Source organism: Vespula vulgaris, chromosome 2 (assembly GCF_905475345.1).
Source record: "Vespula vulgaris chromosome 2, iyVesVulg1.1, whole genome shotgun sequence".
In the NCBI taxonomy this organism is placed as follows: Eukaryota; Metazoa; Arthropoda; class Insecta; order Hymenoptera; family Vespidae; genus Vespula; species Vespula vulgaris.
This window is the reverse complement of record NC_066587.1, coordinates 18003833-18027253: the sequence shown is the minus strand read 5'-3', so window position 1 is coordinate 18027253 and position 23421 is coordinate 18003833. Positions and strand designations below refer to the sequence as shown.

Here is a 23421-nt window from a genome sequence, read left to right as displayed (position 1 = left end):
TATTATAATATATGAATCTTGCACTTTGCATTTTGTTACTTAATACAATAAGTAAAATAAAGAGAGAGAGAGAGAGAGAGAGAGAGAGAGAGAGAGAGAGAGAGAGGGAGAGAATGCGTTTATGATTATTAATCGTATTTATACGAAGAGCGCATCTGAAATACCTTATTAATGAAAGCTCGTATCGCTCGTTATGCATTCAACGAGGCAACCATTTTTGCTCCATTACGATACGCTGCTCTCTCCAACATCTCAGAAAATACCCCTTTCCATCTTCCTTTTCACCTTTTCTCTCCTTTCAACTTGGTTCCTTCGATAATAGGATTTGTAGGCCACCAGAGAGAGAGAGAGAGAGAGAGAGAGAGTGAAGAGTAGAAGAAAAGCACTTCTCCCTCTCTCTCTCTCGCTCTATTTCTCTCTATCCTTCTCTATCTCTATCTCTCTCATACATATACCTTCTCTCTTTTCCACTTTCACTTCCTTCCTACGTTTTTCTGTATTTTTAGCGGAAACAATGGGATTTACGTGGGACGTTCAAGAATTTTATTACCGCAAGAATCTACCTATTTTATCGTTAAAATTCTCGCGATATTTCTTACGATAGTTTTATCATCTCTCTCTCTCTCTCTCTCTCTCTCTCTCTGTCTCTATTTTTTCTCTTTACTTATTTATTTCTTTTCTCTTCGTTTTTTCTTCGTAACATTTCGAGAGCGTATCTGGACGTTCAAATATTATATTTCTCGAGTATAGGTAGTTATCGCGGAACGGTGTATTGATAAAAATTTGCGAAATTATGTTCTTATTTTTTTTCGCCTTTTTTTTTAACCAAGTCGCATTTATATCTTTCCCTTCTCTCTCTCTCTCTCTCTCTCTCTCATTTTCTTTTTTTTTTATTTTCATTACCCTTTTTCTTTTTGGAACGAACGGATAACGGTTTGCAAAGGTAAGAACCGTCTTTTTCCCAGTTGAACGAGCGTTCAGAAAGAAGCGAGAGGATGAGAGTGAGAGTGAGAGAGAGAGAGAGAGAGAGAGAGAAAGATAGAGATTGTATGTATATGAGAGACAGAGAGAGAGAGAGAAAGGACCGGCAAGAGCGGGAAAGCAATTTCCAGTGAAACTCTGCGAGAAGACAAATTCTAACGAGTGAACGTAATACAAAAGCGGAAGCGAGCTGAGTCGTGCAAGCTGCGGGGGCCACATCGAGCGTGTCCGTCCGAAGCGGAAGAAAGGAGGCAAGCCTTTAATAATGCAAAGCCAGTTTACGTTTACCGGAGCCTCGGCTACGCGCTTAATTACACTCGTAGACTCGTCCGCTGATTAGATATTGTCCTTCCAACTTCATTCTCGCGGTTATGAAATTCCGTTAATTATTTTCTCGACGGTACGACGACGAGCCGTGCGAATTCTCTACGAGAGAATCGTAACGAGAGAGAGAGAAAAAGAGAGAGAGAGAGAGAGAGAGAGAGAGATTGCCAAGAGTTTTCGCTAAAAAATCGATACGAGTTTTACCACGATTCTTTGAAGATACTTCTTTTTCTTCCTTCTCCTTTTCTTTATTTTCTCTCTTTCTTTCTTCTTATCTTGTTTTTCGTCTCCTTTATTTCAACGCTTTACCCTACGCTTTTACCTCTTTTCTTTCTCCCCGAGTTTCCTTCTCGTTTCGTGTCTTCTATCGAATTCAATGGCGAAAACATTTGAAAATTGTCTCCGTTCATCCATGAATTATATTATTATTTATACATTATTCCCGTAAGAATCGTATTTTGTGCCATTTGGACCCTCGTTATTCAAGATAATCGTTCTTCCTGAACAACCCCCTCATCCCTTCTCCCTCTCCCTCTCCCTCTCTCTCTCCCTTTCCCTTTCCCTGTCTGCTCGTTCCTCCTCTTTCTTTCCCTTCTCTTATTATTATTCTCTCGCATAACGTAGAGTTCGTAGAAGAGCGATGACGGTGGTCTCGTGAAAAATAGGGCGCAAACCTCGTTGCGCATACGTGATAAAACGTTAAGGACGTACATATGGAGAGGGTCGAAGGCCGAAGGGGATGGCAACAGGGGTGGGTGAGTGCTAATGAACACATTGCGGCGGACGTAATTTTATGTCTCGATTATGAAGTAGTTCTCGTTATATAAAGCACTTTTTCATTTACATCCATTCGAAACGAATGTTTTCACATGAATCGTATTAGGCTAATATTAGGACAGCAAGATTCTAATGCGAAATTTTCCGACGCATCTATGGTAAATATTAGCGAAAGAATAAGAGAGAGAAAGAGAGAGAGAGAGAAACCAAAAAAAAAGAAAAGAAAAAAAGACTCGTTAGTTGGGAAATTTTTTTTAAACGTACGATCGATAAATACGAGACGACGAAAGACGTCTTGAAGGAATTCGAAAATCCTTTTTTTGAAAATTTGATCCAACTGACTTTTGCTTCCGCGAGATAGATACGAGAAAAACTCTTTTTTTTTTAAGATAATCGAATATCGAAACGAATACCATCGAATTAGTCGATCGCGATTTAATTCTTAATTATAACTTAGCAAACGATTCTGATCACTTTAATTCGTTAAAAATTATATGAAAAAAAGTATTATTTACTATTTTTTCTTCTAAATTAATTCAATATAATCGATATTTCGAGGATTCTTACCATTTTAAAAATAATTCTAATCGCTCTTACATCGGACTTGTTTATTAATATAGATATCGGTATATGGGGAGATATCGCGCCTGAAAACAGGCAACACGTTACACGTGCCGTATTCGTGAAGTATCCGCGTAAAAACGTATCATCTATAAATTTTCTTTTAATCCCCCTAACGACAGGCAACCCGTTCGTACAGGCACGTAAAGAAGAATAATATAATTTACAAGGATTTGATAAATGTATGAAAGGGTTGCCCTTCATCAGGCGCTATAATTCGCATTTGCGTGATCGAAAAGTTAAAAAAGGTAAAAACAAAGTACGATTAACGACGAGGAAAACTTTTTCTCGTGACGCTCGATAACAAATATTTTTTTGTTTCTTTTCTTTTGTTTTTCTTTTCCTTCTTTCTAAAGTTCAAAATATTAGACAACTTTGCGAGAAAAAATTTAATTTGATTTGCCAAGTTGATCGATCGATCGGATAATTTTTGTCTTTTTCCTTCGCACGAAATAATATCAACGTTTTTAAGAGCTTTCGTGATCGTTTCAAGGTCAATCGATACTAGGACACCGATTACATACGTTGACAGAATCAAGAGATTGTGTTAAGTGAAATGCAGTCGGTAAACTGTTAGAATTGAATCTGCCTAGGACAGATCGAGCTTTGGCAAACCACGCATGAAACACCTGCTACTGATGTTTCCCTTCCGTCCTTTCTCGAAACTATGACAAACGTCCAAAAGGGGGTGGAATAAGGGTCTAAAGTGCTCCACTTGATTCTAACACCGTAACGATCGATAGTATCTACGTATGCAGATGTATGTACATGTAATATCTATTACATAAAACGATATATTTGTACAGAAAATTGTACAGAAAATTTTTCGTTTACTTTTGTTTACTTTCTTTTCTTTTCTCACTCTTCCTCTCTCTCTTTATATTTTCTTTTTTAAATTTTTCAACTAAATTTATTGATTCCCGTTCTTTTCTTTTCTTTTCTTTTTATTTTCTGATATTCTCTGAAATCTCTGAAAAATCAAGACGGATGTAACTGTTGGTTGAATTCAGTGAAATATAAAAATACGACTAGAGCAAGTTCGTAACGTTAGAAAGAAATGATGAGAGAGAGAGAGAGAGAGAGAGAGAGAGAGAGAGAGAGAGAGAGAGAGAAAGAAAGAGAGAGAGAGATAGAAAGAGAGAGGGAACGACAGGAACAACTGGCCAGTCACACGAAGCAGCTACGTGGATAATTCATACGGGTCTGTAGGTCGTTGATATCGTCACGTGAGGATAAGTCTATGGAAGTCAATGAACGTGAAAGTACGTGCAATTTTTATCCACAAGCCACGTTGATTCTATCGGAACTTACATATTACTCTTAAGTCTGTCTCTCTGCATATGCCACTATTTATCTGTTATATATATCTGTAGAAACTACTACGGAAGAGAAAAGAAAAGCTAAAAAAACTAAAAAAAAAAAAAAAAGAAAAAGAGAGAGAGAGAAAGAAAAAAAAAACAATATTAATTCAACTCGACAATTAATGTCGTGTCATGGGGAGGAAAAGAAAAGATTAAAAAAAAAAAAAAGAAAGAAAAAAAAGAACAAACAGAAGAGAAAAAAAAAAGAAAGAAAGAAAGAAAGAAGAAAAATGATGAAAAGACGAGACGTGCGAATTTATTAGCAAAATTTTTCTACGAAAATGAATAACAAGAATGAATTTTATAAAATAAATATTACCATGCATTCGCCATTAATACAGATGTCGCGGCCATCGAGATAACATCTCGTGCCATCCTCAACTTTGTCAGCTAACTGGACGACTATTGTCTCGTCGGAATCAAATTGCAGAGCATCTTGGATGTCGCGAGTATGTGTCTTTTCGTTTGATCCTTGCTGCTGTTGTTGGTACTGGTGCTGATGTTGATGTTGTTGCTGTTGTTGTTGCTTCTTGTTTTGTTTCTGTTGCTGCTGTTGCTGCAAATGCTGTTGCTGCTGTTGCTGTTGCAATCGACCGACGTTATTCTCAAGTGATTGCTCTCCGCGACAGATCAAAGAACAGGGCCGTGCTGGATCGTAATGCGGATACCATTTCAACAATTGTCCACTGTACGGTACATCGTCGAATGCCGCGCATTGTTCCGCACGAAAATCACTTGGCTTTTCGCATGGCTGAAATCACAAAGAAATATATCGTTCGTCAATTTTTTCTTTTCTCTCCTTTTTTTTTTTCATGTTTTTTTTATCCTTTCGATCCCCTCCCCCTCGCCACCCTCCCCACCTCAAAGAGAACATCGTTCGTTCGATAGCAAATTTAATTTTAAAATGAGATCCCTTTTTATATAAGGCAGATGTTAAAGATCGTTGGGCTATTCGATTTCTTCGAGAAAATCTAGAACGAATCAGTTATGGTTAATATAACATGATTTTGTCAAGAGAGAGAGAGAGAGAGAGAGAGATAAGGATTGATGAACGTTTTTCTCTCCGTTAAATTGGATCGTCAAACTTTCCACGAAGAGAGCGTTCCTTTTCCACGCTCTTTAAATTTTCTATTACCAGAGTTATCTATCGTCTGGTGATTTCGTACCAAGTGGAATCGATCGAGACTAGCGAGAAAAGCAAGCATATAGAGGGGTAGAGACAAAGATGGAGAGAAAAAGGGGAAAGATAAAGAATGATCTCGAAAAAGATTATATCAAAAAAGAAAAGAAAGAGAAAAAGGGGATAAAAATATTATTATCTCTCCTTCATAATAATAATAATAATAATAATAATAATAATAATAATAATAATTATTATTATTATTATTATTATTATTACAATAATAATAATAATAAACGACAAAAATAATAATAATAAAAAGCGATAGCACTAATGGACGAAGGAATTCATTCCTGCCTTTCTTTTTTTATTTTTTTTTATTTTTTTCTTTTTTTGTTTTTGGCGAGTGAGAAAACTCTTTAAGGTGCATGAACCGGAGTGCGAAAAACTATTTTGAAAATTGCTGCCAGCGGGCAAGGATCGAGCTTGGCTCGGCCATTGTTTCGGAAGAAAGAAAGTCGTTCGTTTCTTTTTTTCTTCTTTTGCAATAGAGAAAGAGAGAAAGAGAAAAAGAGAAAGAAAGAGACAGAGAGAGAGAGAGAGAGAGAGAGAGAGAGAAAGAAAGAGAAAAAGAGAAAGAACTTGCATACACACGAACGAGGACCGAGTCAATCTCGTAGAAATGAGAAAGGTCTTGTCGACAGGTGGTGGTAGGTTTTTGAAAGGCTCGGATGGGGCCATTATGTAGATTTTAGAACACGTATTTCCGCGACTCGCTCGAATCGTTTCTTTATGGAGCGAGTACGGCAAACTCCGATGGTGGTTGCTCGATGTAATCGTATATGTGTTATTTTCCATGCCCGCATGTCGGTCACTCATGTAACCCGAAGACTACTTTGAGTTCTACAAGATTGAATTTTTATTATATTCGTCAGATGTATAGAGTTCTTTAAAAAATGATATTATCATTTTGTATGTAATATTATAATTATATAAGTAAGGTAGAATTTATTTTTCTTCTCTTTTTTTGAAAGAACGATGCTGGTTAGTATGTTCTATAATACGAGTAAAAATGTTTTATATATATATATAAATGTATGTAGCTATGTATAGTATATGTATGTATGTATGTATATATATATTTTTAATTATTTGTAAGTGAATTGAAAGAATGCTTTTTAAAATTTTTTTTTTGTAAATTAGGTCTAATAATTTCTATTCCTTTTTTTCAATCGTATAATTAAAAATATTAAATTATTATATTAAAATTATTATTTAAAATTAATAATAATAATAATAATAATAATATAAATAATTATATATATAATACTTATAATGTGTTATAATATTCGTTATAATATTCGTAAAGAGACTCGTGAAAATCATTCAAAGTTTGGACGTTATTTAACGGGAAGAGAATTTTAACGAAGTAACCTTCCCTCATCAAGAGAGAGGGAAAAGAGTGTTTACGTTTCGAGAAAGTTTAACTACGTAGCTTAGGAAGAACATATTTGTCCAGTCGCAATGGTCCAGTTATGTCGATGCCTTAATAATAAATACAAAGTTTGATATTACTGGTAAACTTCACCTATGGGATTATTGTTCTTCCGTTGACATTAAAAGATTTTATTTATCCAACAAATACACTACACGATATTTATACATTGCGGAATATACATACATACATACATACGTTTATAAATATATTTCTAAAATAATACAAGAGAAATTTTCTTACGGTTGAAACAAGTTCGTTGTACGATAATAAAGAAGCAGAGCGAACGAGAGAAAGAGAAAGAAAAGGGTTCATTAATTATCACGATAATGAAGGAAAATTTAGAAGAAAATCGGAATAGCTCGAGGCCGTTCCGATCGTTTCGAAGGTTTTTCCTAGGTTTCGAAACTTTCCAGGCTCGATTTTCTCTTCTTCTACGCGTACTGCAAACTCTTACTCCGCAATGTAACTTTTGGGAAAGTAAAACGTTCGTTATTAAAGTTGGCGCAAAACCACCATCCTTATATATTCGTTCGGTCCTCTTAGGTGAACATCGTTTAGTACTTTCCTACTTTTCCTACCAAGAAATTAGAGTTTCGCTTCGATGGTAACAACGATTAGCCCACGAAACACGGTCCTTCTCTGCTTCTTCTTGTTTCCATCCCTTCTTTTAAAAGAGAGTCAGTTTGGCCGTCGCCATTTTTTTCCAGCTCGTTTTACATTTTTATGGATTAACGGAATTACATTTTTTTTTCTTTCTTTCTTTTCTCTCTCTCTCTCTCTCTCTCTCTCTTTCATTCTTTTTTCTTTTCTTTTCTATCTTTCCTATTTTTTCTTTCTTTCTTTTTCTTTTTGTCTTGTTCGTTTTCGGTCAGAACAAAATTGTCAAATGTATTTACACGAAAGGGTCCTCGTTTTATCTACCTTTTTTTCCCTTTTTTTTTCTACTTTTTTTTTTGTTTTTTATTTTCATTCATTCATTCATTTTTTTTTCTTCTCTTTTCATTTTTCTCTCTCTCTCTTTCTCTCTCTCTCTCTCTCTCTTTTTTTTCCACCAACGAAACGAGTACGTTGACGAAAACTATTTCAATCTCTGGTACCGAGCGTGCACTGAAAATCGAGTCACTACGAAAGTTACTACTCTTTCTATCTCCGCCTCTCTCTCTCTCTCTTTCTCTCTAACGGGATGGAACGATACACGACGTTTAGTTATGCATATAAACGCGTAACCGGATGAATCTATGGAAAACGCCAACTATTTTCGACAAAGCCGGCCGCGCTAAGCACTTACGTCCATTCATCGAAATACCGTAATTCGAGTTTTAAACTCTACTCGATAAACGATTTACTCTCGTCCAACGTACCTCGGCTGAATAATTTTGGATCTGCATAAAATATACGCCTGCTAACGATGTACTAGTTACGCTCGTATATATATATATATATATATATATATATATATATATATATATATATATTCCAGTCTCTATCATTTTAACAAGTCAATTTTCAAACGCGTATCCCGAACTACGAATTTGAAATAATAGTCTTGGCATGTATGATCGTTTAATCGAACCAATCGATATACATATACACACACACACACACAGACATTTATATACCTAATTATATATATGTTAGTAAGTATATACACTACATCATACTATATATATATACACACACACACACCCACAAGTTATATATATATATATATGATATTAATTACGAAATCGAACAAAATTGCAAGAAAATTGCAAGAAGAAGAATAAATGATATTTTTCAAAGAATTAAGATATTGATCGAGCTATCCTCGATTACGTTGCAAATAAAACACCCTCGCGCTTGAAAATTGATGATGTTGACGGGAACCGATGGAAAGATTCTGTGGGTTGATACAAAAGAAACAGAGAGTATGTGCCTGTAAGTTAGCGTGTACTTGTGCATCTGTTTGTGAAAAACAGTGTATGTGTGTGTGTGTGTGTGTGAAAAAGAAAGGGAGAGAGAGAGATAGCAAGGAAGAAAGTGCTTCCGGAATAGAAGACCAAAAGAAGCTTTCTCGTCCTTTTTACAGGCTCGTTTTCAACGCTGAAAGGTAGTCCTGATTCACTATGGCGATCCATCACCGTTTTCTCTCTCTTTCTCTCTCGCATGCAAAATCCTACTTACGAGACACCTGTTACGTACACCGTAGCGTCTTAAGTCGACAAGAAAACTTAATTATTCCAGTTCGTCAAAGGAAAAATTTCCATTACTGCTTTTGGATCCTGACTTTGTTTACTTTTACGATTTTTCGAGCAGGATTATTCTATAGAAATCATTTTCAACGTTAAACGCGAACGTAGGAAAAGAAAAAAAGAAAGATTATTATTATTATCATATCTCATAATAAATGCTTCTTGTTGGCAAAACGATAGGGAGAGAGAGAAATAGAGAGAAATAGAGAGAGAAAGAGAGAGAGAGGATAACTTAATTAGGCCAAGTTTAAATTTAAGAAGGTACAGTTTCGAAGGTAAAGTTTCATAAAGTGTAGTTACTCTCGTTTGCTATCATTAGGTATTTTCAGAACAAGCCAGAGATTCCTCGTGCTTAAGAAGATGGAAGTAGTCGTATAGCCCTTCGGGGGCCTTTGAATCTTGAATCGTTTGAAATTATTCATCTGAGCAAGTTTTTCAAGTAGGTGTGGTCCATCGTATAGATAAAGTAGATGCCTACACGTTATATACACACACACACACACACACACACACATTATATATACATACATATCATACATATATAAATATAATATATTCATGTATCACGTGTGTACATACACACACGTACATACGAATGATTTCACTGAAGGATTAAAATGGTCGCTTAAGTTGACATCTTTTAAGGAAAAAAACAAAAAAGATAGATACAAATAGAGACAAAAAGAGAGATAAAGATAGAGATAGAGATAGAAATAGATAGAAGAAAAGAGAAGAGAGAAGATAGTATCGTAGAATATATACTGCGAAGTAGCAATGAAGGAAGAAACTATGCGAAACGCCGAAACCTGTTAGGAACCCGCACGGAAGCCGCAATGCAGAGTTTAGCCGCTCCTTAACGAGGAATCTCAACTACTCATTAGGCGAAAGCGTTTCCGGATACGAGCAGTGGTGTGTTAGCTTGGGGATACCTGGCGGGCATTTAGTAGACGTTTCAGCCGATTAAGGGGAGGACTCGGATGACCTAAAACAATGGATGATATCCTCTCAACGACACCACCATAACTCCCTCCTATTCTCCCCACTCTTACTCCCAATTTTCCAATGGTTCTCTATATACAAATTTAATTCTCATTGTACTTGTTACTACAGTATTTAATATATATATATGTATGTATAGGAGTTTATTTACATCGAATTGAAATCATACGTTATTGATATTGAAATGGAAAGAATACAATTTGTATTTATATATGTGTATATATATGTGTGTGTGTCTATTTCGTAAACAAACGGACAAACTCGTAATCGTAGTAATTCGTGGAATTTTAAAGTCAACGATTTTGAAAATAAATAATGCTCGCTAGGTATCGTTAAGGGATGACGCGAAACGTCGAATATAATAGACAAGGTCGAACGAAATGATATATCATCGGGGACATCGCGTCGCGTCGCGTCGCGTCGTTCGTTCGTTCATTTGAGTTCGGTAAGTACGTAGAGCAGTATACGTACGTACCAACCTATCTATCTATCCTACGTGGTGTATGTGAAAAGAAGGCTGTTTACTGAAATAGCAGAGTGAATAGGTTGGCTTGCTCGTGCAAGTTTCGTACGGTGAAATAAAGGGGAAGAGTAGGTGTAACCACGAATACAGGTACATCTCGTTGAGAGGAAATCGGACCACCGAGGTCTTGGACGAGAAGAAACGCGTGGAAGAACGAAAGAGAGAGAAAGAGAAGACCATTTTCTTCGTTCGTAGAGAAGCAAGTGACGTCTAGCCGTCTTTCGGTATAAAGGAAAACACATTCGTGGTGTTCCCTTTTTCAGCATCGCGTCGAGGGCTACGATAACACGATCCTTTCGCGAGGCATTCAGAAAGGAGACCGAGAAGCTAGCCTTTCGCAGAAGTAGAAGAAAAAGAAGAAGATGGAAGAGAAGGTGAAGGGAGCAGGAGGAGGAGGAGGAACGAGTGGTAGAAAGAGCATGGAATGCTTGTAAAAATATCGTTTCTCGTGTTCGGACGGTAAGAGCCTTCGTAGATGACTCCATTTTGTTCGGCTTCACGATCGCTCGGTAAACGCTATCGAATGGTTCCTCCTATACTCTACGTGTGTGCTTTCAATTTAATTTCACACGCTTTTCTTCTAAGGTAACATTGAGACAACAAACGTTTTTCCATTTTCCTTTTTTTCTTTTACTTTTCTTGTTTCTCTTTCTCTCTCTCTCTCTCTTTCTTTCTTTCTTTCTTTTTTTTTCTTTCTTTCCTTCTTTCCTGCCTTACCTCCTTCTCTTTCTTTTTTTAACCTCTTCCCCAAATAACTGAAATAGTTTTGAAAAGAAATATTTTTCGAATCTTTTTCTCTTTCTTTTCTTTTCTTTTCCTTTCTCTTCTCTCTCTCTCTCTCTCTCTCTCTCTCTCTCTCTCTCTCTTTCTTTCTTTCTATGGTGAGAATGTTCTTTCTGAGAAAATATAATATAAAATATTTTCGAAGCGTTAGTGGAATTGAGATTCGACCAAAGCGTATAAACGAAGAAGAAAGGAACGAGCCAAGCACGTAGTATCTCGATTATCCGTATTTACGGAAATTCCGTGCACGTTAACGCTCGATAACTTTCGTAACGGATTACGCGAGCGAAAAACTTTCTTTCGAAGAACCAAACCGTTGTACCAATGTACTAACTACAATCTGCGAATCGTCGATACAGTCAAATGGATTCTTCTCGGAGATATTCCTTAAGAAATCTGAGTTTGAATGAATGTCGATGTTATCTAACGTAATGATTCTATTTTACTTCTATTCTATTTCATTTTTAATCATTTAGAAAGATGATACTCATTAGTCATGTCACTGTACAGATTTTCGATCGATTTTTTTTTTTTTTTTTTTTTTTTTTTTTTTAACAAATTTACACCACTTAAACTATTTATAAAATTACACTATCTATGTCGTTCGAAAAGTTTTTGGAGAAATTAGTATAGTGAGTAAGAAAGTATATATGTGTAGTTATATGTGTACATATAAATAGATATATACATATTAGATTGATTAATAAATACTAAGTAATGTCGAGATTTTTAATACGGTCCAAGCGAACCAAGAGAAGCAAATGTTCAATTTTAAAAATCAATTACTACTTCTCGAGATTTTTTTGGGGTTAATTTCGCGAGAAAGTTCCTAGTAGTTTATCGTTCTGAAAAAAAACAAACAAACAAAACAAAACAAAAAATAAAAAAGAAAAATCTATTAGCCTCGAAAGTCTCTAAAAAAGAATAACAAAAAAAAAAAGAAATAAAAAGAACAATCGATCGATTTTCTCAAAAAAATTAATTGGAAACATATAAACCAATCTCGTTATTAGAAATTCTGTCGTTACTATTCGATACATTTACTTACGTTAATATCGAAAGAAAACATTTTACCTAATTATTAATGATATCGATGACGAACGTTATTCTCCCTCTCTCTCTCTCTCTCTTCTCTTCTTTTTCTTTTTTATTTTGAAGTACGGCGATATGCAAAGGAACGTTTGATTTCTTTTGATTCCACTTTGCTTATTTTTCTCTTTCTTTCGAATAGTTCCGAGACTCGTCAAAGATAAATTGCTATCTAGGCCACGCGCTCAAACCCATTCACGATCTCAGCAGGCTACTTTTATTTTTTTTCTTTCTTTTCGACGCGTTTGACCTAACTCTGATGTTCTAGAATATGCGCCTAGTTAACACAGAGACGATCTCATCATTACATAACTATATATAATTTTTACACACATAGCCAAAGACAGAAAGAGAGAGAGACACGTAAATACATGGATGTTTACTCGTAAAAAAATGAACCACGAGAGAGAGAGAGAGAGAGAGAGAATTGGAAAGAATAAGAAACGTTCTTCGACAAATACAAAATTCTTTTAAGAAAATAATGAGAGAATTATGAATAAGAATACTATAGCAATTAGGTTAATTATTCGTTTCACGTAGAGCATAATATTCCGATTGATCGATCTAATTCGATATCGTTTGAATATCGGGACCTTTGACGTTTCAACCGGTACGCCATTTCTACGCTTGCATAATACACGAGAGAGATAGAGAGAAAGAGAAAGAGATAGAGATAGAGATAGAGATAGAGATAGAGAGAGAGAGAGAGAGAGAGAGAGAAAGAGAGAGAGAGAGAGAGAGAATGTATATGAGGGTGCCCCTTTAACGTTGTCTTATACGATCGAGAGTACCACGATGCTTTTCGTTGACTATATACATATGTACATATATCTCATTGAGCCTATTTGCAAGATAATCGCTCTTCGGATACGTTGATTGTCAAAGAAAATTTCTACAGAAGACTGTCATCTGTTATATATGTTTGACATCATTTCTAACGAAAGGAAATTATCGTAAATAACTTCGATTATGTTTGTTCGATCTTATCGATAATGTCAACAAAAAACAATAACATTCCTTGTATCTTAACATATATATATATGTATATATAAATTTTTTTAATAATTAGATTATTGCATCGGAGCTCGTTATAATACTCGCGCGTCGTATCGAGATCATGAATAAACTAAGTTTAATTAGCCAGTAAGCGTGATATACCGAACGTAACGAAGGTTCAAGGTATACCTAAATATTATACATATAACGAGTTTAACACAACCTATATAAGAGATAGAGATAGAGATAGATAGATAGAGAAAGAAAGATATATACACACACACACACACAAATATATATATATATATAGAAAGAGAGAGAGAGAGAGAGAAAGAGATAGAAAGAGATGAAAACACGCCGCAAACCTACACAGCCTGGGGAAATCGTTCGGTCTAGATTTACATTGCTGATGATTGTTTACCGGACAACATTTACCCGTGTTCTCTTGGTGATAATCGATGAAAATCGAATGATCCTTCGGCTTTCACCGAATGGTTAGGTTAACCCTCTCTACGATTTACCATTATGCTTACAGAGAAAGCGATGTATTTATTCGCGTACAAACAATAGACTTATTATCGATCATTAAGTCGACCCATATGAAATCGGTTCGAATTAAATCGATCGGTTTCGTGCGATTCGTACCGAGTTACTATTCTCTCTCTCTCTCTCTTTCTTTTTTTTTATTCTTTTCTTTCTCTTTTTTTCTTCTCGTCTTTTCGTTTTCGTTGGCTTTCTCTTGTTTTCTCTTTTGTTCGTATCTTTTTCCTATCTCTTTTCATTCCTCTCGTTTAAACGAGTCATCGTCCTATTCGTCGATCTCCCATAAATAAATGCCCAGAAAGCATAAGATATTTTTCTAATACGACGAAATTTGCATTTCATAAGAAGATATCTTCTCGACGATCGTTATACAGCGCTATTAATCTACCTTTCAAGATGTTTACTGCCATAAGACACGTAATGCCTTACGTGACCGAATATTATTCATTGGATTTTTCACGAAATTTAGATACTTCACGAATCAATTCTTACGTATCGAGAGAGAGAGAGAGAGAGAGAGAGAGAGAGAGAGAGAGAGAGAGAGAAATGTTTTATGGCTCACTTTGATTCGATATCGATTCGTTATATCATTATTCATTTTATTTCTTTCTTTTTTCTTTGTTTTTCTTTTTTTTTTTTTTTCTTAAGAATTACCATTAGAATTTCAAAGAGAAATTTATTTTCTTTCTTCTTTCCTTTTTTTTTTTCAATCACGAAAACTACAAATAACTTTAAAGGAGAAGAATCAATTTCTTTTTTACAAATTTCTTTTGGAATGAAATAACCTTGGGCGTTAAACTAATCCAGTATCCGTAGATTTAATCGACCACGATAGTGTCCGAACGGACGACCTTGAAATCTAATCGATTACGACCACGAACCTTTTCCGTGACCGAGAGAACGGATTTGCGGTTATGCGACATGCGATCGGATTCGTCGAAAATGGTTAAATGTGCTAAAACCAAAAGAGATAAAGAGTTTTGGTGTTTGGTATCTATTAAAAGCGAGTGAAAGTGGTTATTTCAGTGATCTCTAAGAAAATCTAATAACGAAATAAAAAGTAATGTGTATGTGTGTGTGTATAAAAGAAAAGAAAAAAATACTTGAAACAAAACATTCATCGTGAATTATAATATGTAAAAAAGAAAAATCAATTGTAATGAAAAATTAATTTTAAATAACTGAAGTTTTCATGTTGTACATGAAAAAACAGAAAAGAAAGAGGGAAAGAAAAAAGGAATAGAAAAAAGAAACGTAGGATGAGATTTTTTTTTTTTTTTTCGTATATAAAAAATTATTACTACCATTATTTTCATAATATGAATCTCATTCTCATTATTTCTCTTTTCCTCTTTCTTTCTTTCTCTTTTCCCTTTTTTTTTTTTTTTTTGTTATGTACAATATAGAAACTTCAATAATTAATTTTTCGATACAATTCTTTCTTTCTTTCTTTCTTTCTTTCTTTCTTTCTTTTTTTTTCTTATAATATAATAATAAATAACGAATAATAAATTTGTATAATCTTTTTTTTACATGTAATAATACATACATACATGTAAATTTCATTTGATTTGTGACCTACTATAATATTAAATTGGTGATAGTTGGTGAATGATATTCCTCCTCTATGCGGTGGATATTAATGGACCACGATATGGAATATATCTATAATCGATCTATACTCGCAAGTATATACGGTAGTTATGCGAACTCGAGGACAGCGGATTTGGCAAGGGTTCATATCGTCGTAGCATCGATGCACCGAAATGCTGCGACCCGAATATCCGCAGTAGTACAACCTGGCATTAGATTTTTATTGCACCTCGCCTTGCACCGAATTGAGTTCTACTAGTTTATTGTTCTTCTAACCATCGAACGTTATCGATGAATATACACACACACACAGACGCGTATATACACATACACGCAAATACACACAAATGCACACATTTTATTATTCGATGAAAATCCAATATTTTTCTTTTTTTGATTTCTTTTTTCTTTTTTTTCTTTTTTTTTTGTTTTTCTTTTTTAACGCCTTCCCCCGAATACACTCGAAAATATTGCCAACGGCATCGATGGAGTCGATCAATCGAACACACATTGTCCTTCATATCCTCGAATACATTTACTACACTCTACGACGCGTCGTAGCTTGTCCCGTTAAAAAAATAAAAAAATAAATAAAAAAAAAGAGAAAAAACTCTGCTAGACTTATCGCCGTATGAAAGTGCTATTCGAAGCTACTATAAATGCTGTTGAAACGATTGTATTCGCTTTTCTTACGTATCTTTATATGTACGTATGTATATATATATGTATGTATGTATGTATGTATGTATGTATGTATGTATGTATGTATGTATATATATGTATGTACATTATCATGGTTATTCACGCTCGAGAGATCCATTTAAGAACTTAACTCGATGTACCATCGCTTTTGGTGTACAAGAACGAGATACGAATTACTGTCAGGGGTTCTCTATTTTCTCATATCGTTTCTTTTTTTATTTTTCTTTTTTATTTTCTTTCTCTCTCTCTCTTTCTCTCTACGATCTATTTCGTATATTAAGAATAGAAAAGATTTTCTTTCTTATATTTCCTTCCGTTTACATTTTCGTTTCTTTTCTTTGTGTATTTTTTATTTTTGTATATTTCGTTTTTTTTTTTTCTTAGATTTCATTGCTATCGCAATAGGAAAGTTTAATTTTGAATTTTGTTGATCCTTCAAAAAACAACAAACGTTGTCTCAAGACGTTTACGTACGATTATAAAATATTCGTGTTTATCGAAAAACATAAAACGTTAGAGATTGTGTATCGCGTTAATTAGAGTGCACGATCTAAACATATTTGCGAACAATGTCGAAGTTTAAGGATCGTCTACGAGCTAAGAAAGCGTACGTATTCCTGTAACTTTGAAATTTTAATCCCACGTGTACCCTTTAAGAAGCTTAGAACAATTTAAGGGTAAGCCTTGTCGGCTTTAAATTATCCGAACTTACCGAGCATTTTCTCGAGCAGTTTCTCTCGTGTCTTTATTAGAATCTATGAAATATATTTGTTGTATAATGCGATAACGTACGGAAAACATTATAAAAGAGATCGCGTATCGATAGCGTTACGTTTCCATCAAAATTCTCAAACAAAATAAACCGATAGCAAAGGTTTTATCATCGAAAAATGAAATCGTATGGTGTATTTCAAAATTTAATCGTCGTTTAGCGCGATTCCACCGAACGATTTCTTAATGAACGTAAACGATTAAACGACGAATCCTATTGAAATTAAAACAAGAACAAAAAGATCGTAATACCCGGACGCGCTACGTTTCAGCGCGAGCGAATTTATATGAAATCGTTATACTATTGGAACGAAAGGAGAGAAAAGAAAGAAAAAAAGAAAGAAAAAAGAACAAAAAAAGAACAAAAAAAAAAAAGAAAGTAAATATTTTAGCTTCGCAAATATCTTCGCGATCGAGTGTCTCGCGAATTTCTAGCAAAGTTGAGAGGTTCTCGTTCTTTTTTTTTTTTTTTTTTGGAAGGTGAGAGAGAGAGATATATATATATATATATATATATATATAGAAAGATGACAAAGGAAAGCGACGTGCCCGAAAACGTCCTTTTGTCGTAGTAAAACGTTCTAGAGAGGCTTTATATCGGCCGGAAGGCGGCAGGCAATGGAGGTGGAGGTAGAGGGTGAAGTTGAAGGAAGAGGGGGAGGATGAAAAGGAGGGGGAGGAGGAAGAGAAGATAGAGGAGAAAGAGGAGAACGTGTATGCCTTACGAGTGAGAGCTATGAGAATCCGAAACGAAACGCGTCCCGGTAAAGCTTTATCGCGGCTACCACGGCGAAATTTTCGTAGCAGCTCGCAAATGAATTTCCTCTGTTTTCTCTGAGAGCAAAATGGAAGGGAACAGCCGGTAGCCGCACTCGTGAAATACACACTGAACCATTACCAGTGTTAACAGAGTGCACTGAAAATCTACAAGATAGAAAGAGACAGACAGAGAGAGAGAGAGAGAGAGAGAGAAGACAAAGTGAAGCGAGAGACAAAGAAGAGGTGAAAGGACAAGAATAGAAAAAGAGACAGAGAGAAAGATAGAAAGAGAAAGAGAGAGAAAGAGAGATGAATCTAGATTCACTGCACGTCTCCCCGTTTCGTTATGCTAATGGCGTTGTGTTCCCTTTTCTTGCCGCTCATTTCATTTCCCGTGATTCTTCCCTTTCCCTTTAGCTACTATATATGTATATATATATGTGTGTGTGTGTATGTGTGTATATATATATATATTTCTCTTTTTCTCTATCCTCTCTTCTCTTTGCTAACTCTCACGTTCCGATTCTCTTACCACCCTCAAGTTGAAAGGATCTCGCGTAGAATCTGCGATACTGGATTTACTGACTACCTCTACGACGAACTGCCAACCGAACTCGAAACCGAAATGGTTCGTTGCACCTTTTTCTTATAGCTCTGCCGATAATATCGATACTTTTGGGAATGCTAAGAAAGATAAGAGGGAATCGATTGAACGAATATTTACATCGAACGAACGTGTACGCCTGGGTATGTATTTTTTTTCTCTCTTTTCGTTTCGAAATTTTATCCATTTTTTTTTATGAACGTTAAGACATATACTGTTTTATGTATATATATATATTTTTTTTTCTTTCTTTCCATTATCCCCTTCCTATCTCTACCTCTACCCCTAACCCTTTTTTGCTTTTATCTTTCCTTTTTCCTTTTTTCTTCCTACTCCTTTTTTCATCTTTTTCTATCTCACAAGCTTGTTTCTAACAATCATTTTTTAACAAAGGATTTTGTTAGAACGAAAAGACGAGTGATTTTATATATATATTTATATATATATATATATTTTTGTATATATATATACACATGTATATTATATGTGTGTGTAGACGTTTTACAAAAGATTCTTATGTATAGGTAAACGAGTGAAATACTATTAGAGGAAATTTGTTAGGCGAATCACGAAGGAAACGGTTCGTTCATTCGTTCGTTCGTTCGTTCGTTCGTTCGTTCTTTCGTTCATTCGTACGTACGTACGTACGTACGTATGTAAGAGTGCAGGAAAAATCGTGAACGAAGTCGAGTCTCGTTATGAGAAAATGAGAGCAAACGAGATGGTTTTTCCTAGGGACGAAAAGTTCCGAGATTTTTTCTTTCTTTCTTTCTTTCTTTCTTTCTTTCTTTCTTTCTTTCTTTCTTTCATTCATTCATTCTTTCATTCTTTCCTTTTATCTTGTTTCTCCCTTTTCCCGTCTTTTTTTCTTCTTCTTCCTTCTCTCGGAGAAAAAAAGAGGGGTGAAATCTCTGGTCTTCTCGCTCGAACATCTTTTGTTAAAAAATAATTTTTAGAAACAAGCTGGTAAAAAGGGAGGAGGAGAAGGAAAGGAAGTAGAAAGAAAAAGAAGAATAAGAAGAAGGAAAGAAACAAAAAAATAGAAGCAAAAAAGGTTTAGGAGTAGGGATAGAGAGAGAGAGAGAGAGAGAGAGAGAAGGAGAGGAGAGGTGATGGGGAAAAGAAAAAGGAAAAAAAAAAAAGAACGAAAAAAATGTTTGCGAGAAATGTCTGTATAAAAGCACTTTACCCGTCTCCGCCCTTTCGTTCCTCCTCCCTTATAACATACATTCTGGTACTACATATTCTGAATGCAAGAAAAAAAAAAGGAAAAAGGGAGAAAAAGAAGACAAAAAGAAAAACGAGAAAAACGAAAAGAAAGAAAGAAAGAAAGAAAGAAAGAAAGAAAAGAAAAGAAAAGAACGGACCAAATGAATTTCTGTCTCCAAGTACCTTGCGCGTTAACGAACTTTTTTTTTTCTCCCACTTGCACTCACTCCCACCCCTTACCTTTGCTACAAACCGGAGGGTGGAAAAAAGAAGTTGAAGAAAAAAGGAGAAAAGAGAAAAAAAGCGAAAAAACGAAAAACGAAAAAAAGAAGAAAGAAACAGAGAGAGAGAGAGAGAGAGAGAGAGAGGATTAAAAAAAAAAAAATTGCGCGAAACGAATAGCCGGGAATTGGTTTGCGAGAGGCGTGTCGCAACTTCACGATTATTCTTCGTTTATAACGAGCTGACAATTTACAATCCCTTTGTCCACGAATACGTGAGTGGAGAACGTGGCAAAGCTGTGCATATGTAGGAAAGAGAGAGAGAGAGAGAGAGAGAGAGAGAGAGAGAGAGAGAGAGAGAGAGAGAGAGAGAGAATAAAAGAGATAGATAGAGAAAGAGAGGAAAAGAGAAGGTGTAGGCAAGAAAGAGAAGGAAGAACGAAGAAAGGGAAGAGAGGGTTGGAGAAGGGCGAGAACATCCACCATGGACGTAAATCCCTTCCGGTTGGATTTTAACATTAAATTTATCGTCTCATGGTTAAATTATTGTCCAAAGGGATCGTCCTTCGTATAAAGAGTTCTCTTCGAAATGTGTATATTGTGTGTATGTATGTATGTATGTTGTAGGTATTTTATATAAATATCAGTGATACTATCTAGTACGATTAATACACTTGTCAGAAATTTCATCCAGCTTCGATAAAATATAAAATAATTCGGAGAGAGAAAGATAGAGATAGGTGTTCATCATACGTTCGTTCATCTGTTTATATTTCATTTTTATCTCGTTAAAGGATTGTTTTTTTTTTTCTTTTGTATACAAATTTAATACTATTTGCCTTTTCCGTTTCTGCTTTCTTTTTTCCCTTTTTTTCCATTCCTTCTCATTTCTTCAATTAGTTTCTATGAATATATTTAGAATATATATACATACACACACACACATATATAGACTTAAAGAGAGAGAGAGAGAGAGAGAGAGAGAGAGAGAGAGGGTTTCACAAATTTGTCGATCTTTTCCTGCTTCATTTTTATCTCGTTAAACGATTATTTCTTTTCTTTTTGTACACAAATTTCATATTATTTGTCTTCTCCGTTTCTTCTTTCCTTTTTTTCTTTTTTCCATCTCTTCTCATTTCTCCTATTAGTTTCTATAAATATATTTAAAAAATATATATATATATGATATATAGATGATGATACATGTAAGAGTGTATCCTAGAGTCTACGGTTGAAATCGATAAACCGATACACGTGTCTTCGAGCTTCTGTAAATCAAGAAAGCGTTAAGAAGTTTGAGATTTTTCTTTTTTACTCGATTGCCCTTCTACTTGAGTTTGCTTTGTTGAGATACGTCAAGGGGTAAGGAGAAAATGTTGCCTGGTAGTCTAGATAATAAATCAAATCGATCCGATAGGAGACTGAAGAAAGAGAAGAAAGAAGAAAAGAAGAAGAAAAGAAGAAGAAGAAAACGAAGAAGTAGAAGAAGAAGAAAAAGAAGAAGAAGGAGAAAGAGAGAAAGACGTTAGCATCAGACTGTAGAACTATTCGAATAGTATGTGTGTGTGTGTGTGTGTGTGTGTGACGGAGTTGATTACGCGACTGGAGCTACTCTTTCTGACTGATCGTTCGTTGATTAGATCGGATGTGATATAAAACGCGTTTCTAGCTCGTGAAGATAAACGAAACAAAGCAAAACAAGATTAAAAAAAAAAGAATAGAGAAAAGAAAAACAAAGAAAAGGAAGAAAGAGAAAGTAAAAAAAAAAGAAAAAGAAAAAAGAAATTTCATCCGATTAAATAATGTTCCAAACTAATCCCTCTCTTTCTCTATCTCTAGCCCTAATCTTTAGTTAAACTTAATGAAAACTCTGTCCGAAATATTCCAAAAAGAAAGAAAGAAGAAAGAAAGAGAAAAAAGAAAACAAGAAGCTTACACGAAGTTCTTCGCGATGATAGATCAATAAATAAAGACGAAGGACGAATAAACTAAGTAAGTTAGAGACGTTCTATCAACTGCAAATTCGAGATAAAACGTTGAGATGGATAGACGGATGATTCCTCTCTCCCACTCGCTCCTCCTCCATCTCTGGATGTTCCACTTCGGGTTTCTCTCCTTTTCATCGGCAGATCGAATTGTTCCATATTCGGTATTATGAGAACGCGGATCGAGACAATGCGATATTGCTGGTGCTCTTTCGAAAACGAATGGAAACGTATTTGAAGCATAGTAGTAACTAACCCTCCTTTCTATCCCTCCGCTCTCTCAGCGATCTCTCGTTCTTCTACCATCATTACACTGATACAGAAATATATATATATATATATATATCTGTATATATATATATATATATAGTGTGTGTGTGTGTGTGTATATATATATATATATCAAGTTGGCAGAGATATCAATGAGACGGTCGCTGTTGGCGTACCAAACCGGTAGCTTTCGATCCGATTTTAGTAGAGGGTCGAAGTTCGCTAGATAGGGGGTGACGATGGTGGCACTGACGTGATGACGTTGGTAGTAGTAGTAGTGGTAATAAGAGTAGCAGTAGTAACAGTAATAGTAGTGGTAATAGCAATATAGTAGTGGTAGTGTTAGCATTAGTGGAGCTGGTTGTGCGGGTGCGAATGCGGATGCTGCTAGTTCTCTCTTCTCATCCCGAAAGTCTCTGTCCCAGATTCGAATGTGGGTCGGGTCGGAGCGACGACGGATCTCGATGTTAGCCTCGGTTATGCTCGACTATCCGCAGAGCGTCTGTGTAGTATTTCCATGAGCTCGCATCGTCGAGCACGTTCCTGCATGCATGCATGCATGGATGCATGCATGCATGCATGCATGCGTGCATCCATACTCGAACTCTGTCCGTGTCTCTCTCTACACTTTCTTCCATTACTCCCTTCGTCCCTTATCCTTGTCTCTATCTGTATACGTCATAATCACAGCAAGAGGGTGACTGACTGACTGACTGACTGACTGACTGACTGACTGACTGACTGACTGGTTGGTTGGTTTGGTTAGCTAGATAGAATGTATATCTATGAGAACGAATGAATCTTATGCACCGATGACGAATTTTATTTGTTAGTTAGTTAGTTAGTTTGTTTGTTTGTTTGTTTGTTTGTATTTGTCAAACTCGTATGCTTTTTTCATTTTCACGATGGATCAATATGTATTTATATCTATCTATTTATCTATCTATCTATCTATCTATTTATTTATGTATATATATATGTGTGTGTGTATCTATATGTACTTGTTGTATGTTAAAAACTAATTGATAAAAATGACTAATTTCTATTTTACTCTTATCTACACTATTGTTCTACTTTTATAGAATACGACACGCATTTTCTGACGATCTGGAACGTTCCACTTCACTCGGGAAAATCCGTTCTGATGCTAATTCCTATCTACAGAGAAAGAGAGAGAGAGAGAGAGAGAGAGAGAAAGACTAGTAACAAGAACAATCGACGATGCTAAAACGGTCGTCGTTAAGGGGAAAGAAACGAAGCGTAATGTTTCTCTCTCCCTCTCTCTCTCTCTCTCTCTCTCTCTTTCTCTTTTTCATTTCTCGAGCGAAGAGAATCGAGGCCACGGTAGCGTATCGTCGTAGAAGCGCCGAACAGAACTTGGAAAGTTGCGAGTTAAATGACAGAGTTAACTTCGTTTCGTTGTTTGCGCGAACCACGAATTTCCTGGTCTCGTTGTTGCTG

At 35.4% G+C, this 23421-nt stretch overlaps 1 protein-coding gene across 5 annotated transcripts in view; it reads right to left on the bottom strand.

Moving 5' to 3' along the window:
* The window catches only part of LOC127072932 (protein madd-4), a 182965-nt gene that overhangs the window by 29279 nt on the left and 130265 nt on the right, over nucleotides 1-23421 (bottom strand). For all 5 annotated transcript variants that reach the window (XM_051013814.1, XM_051013815.1, XM_051013813.1 and 2 more), the window contains one exon: nucleotides 4384-4815. In XM_051013814.1, the coding sequence (XP_050869771.1) occupies nucleotides 4384-4815 (432 nt within the window). The remainder of the gene's footprint in view (nucleotides 1-4383; nucleotides 4816-23421) is intronic.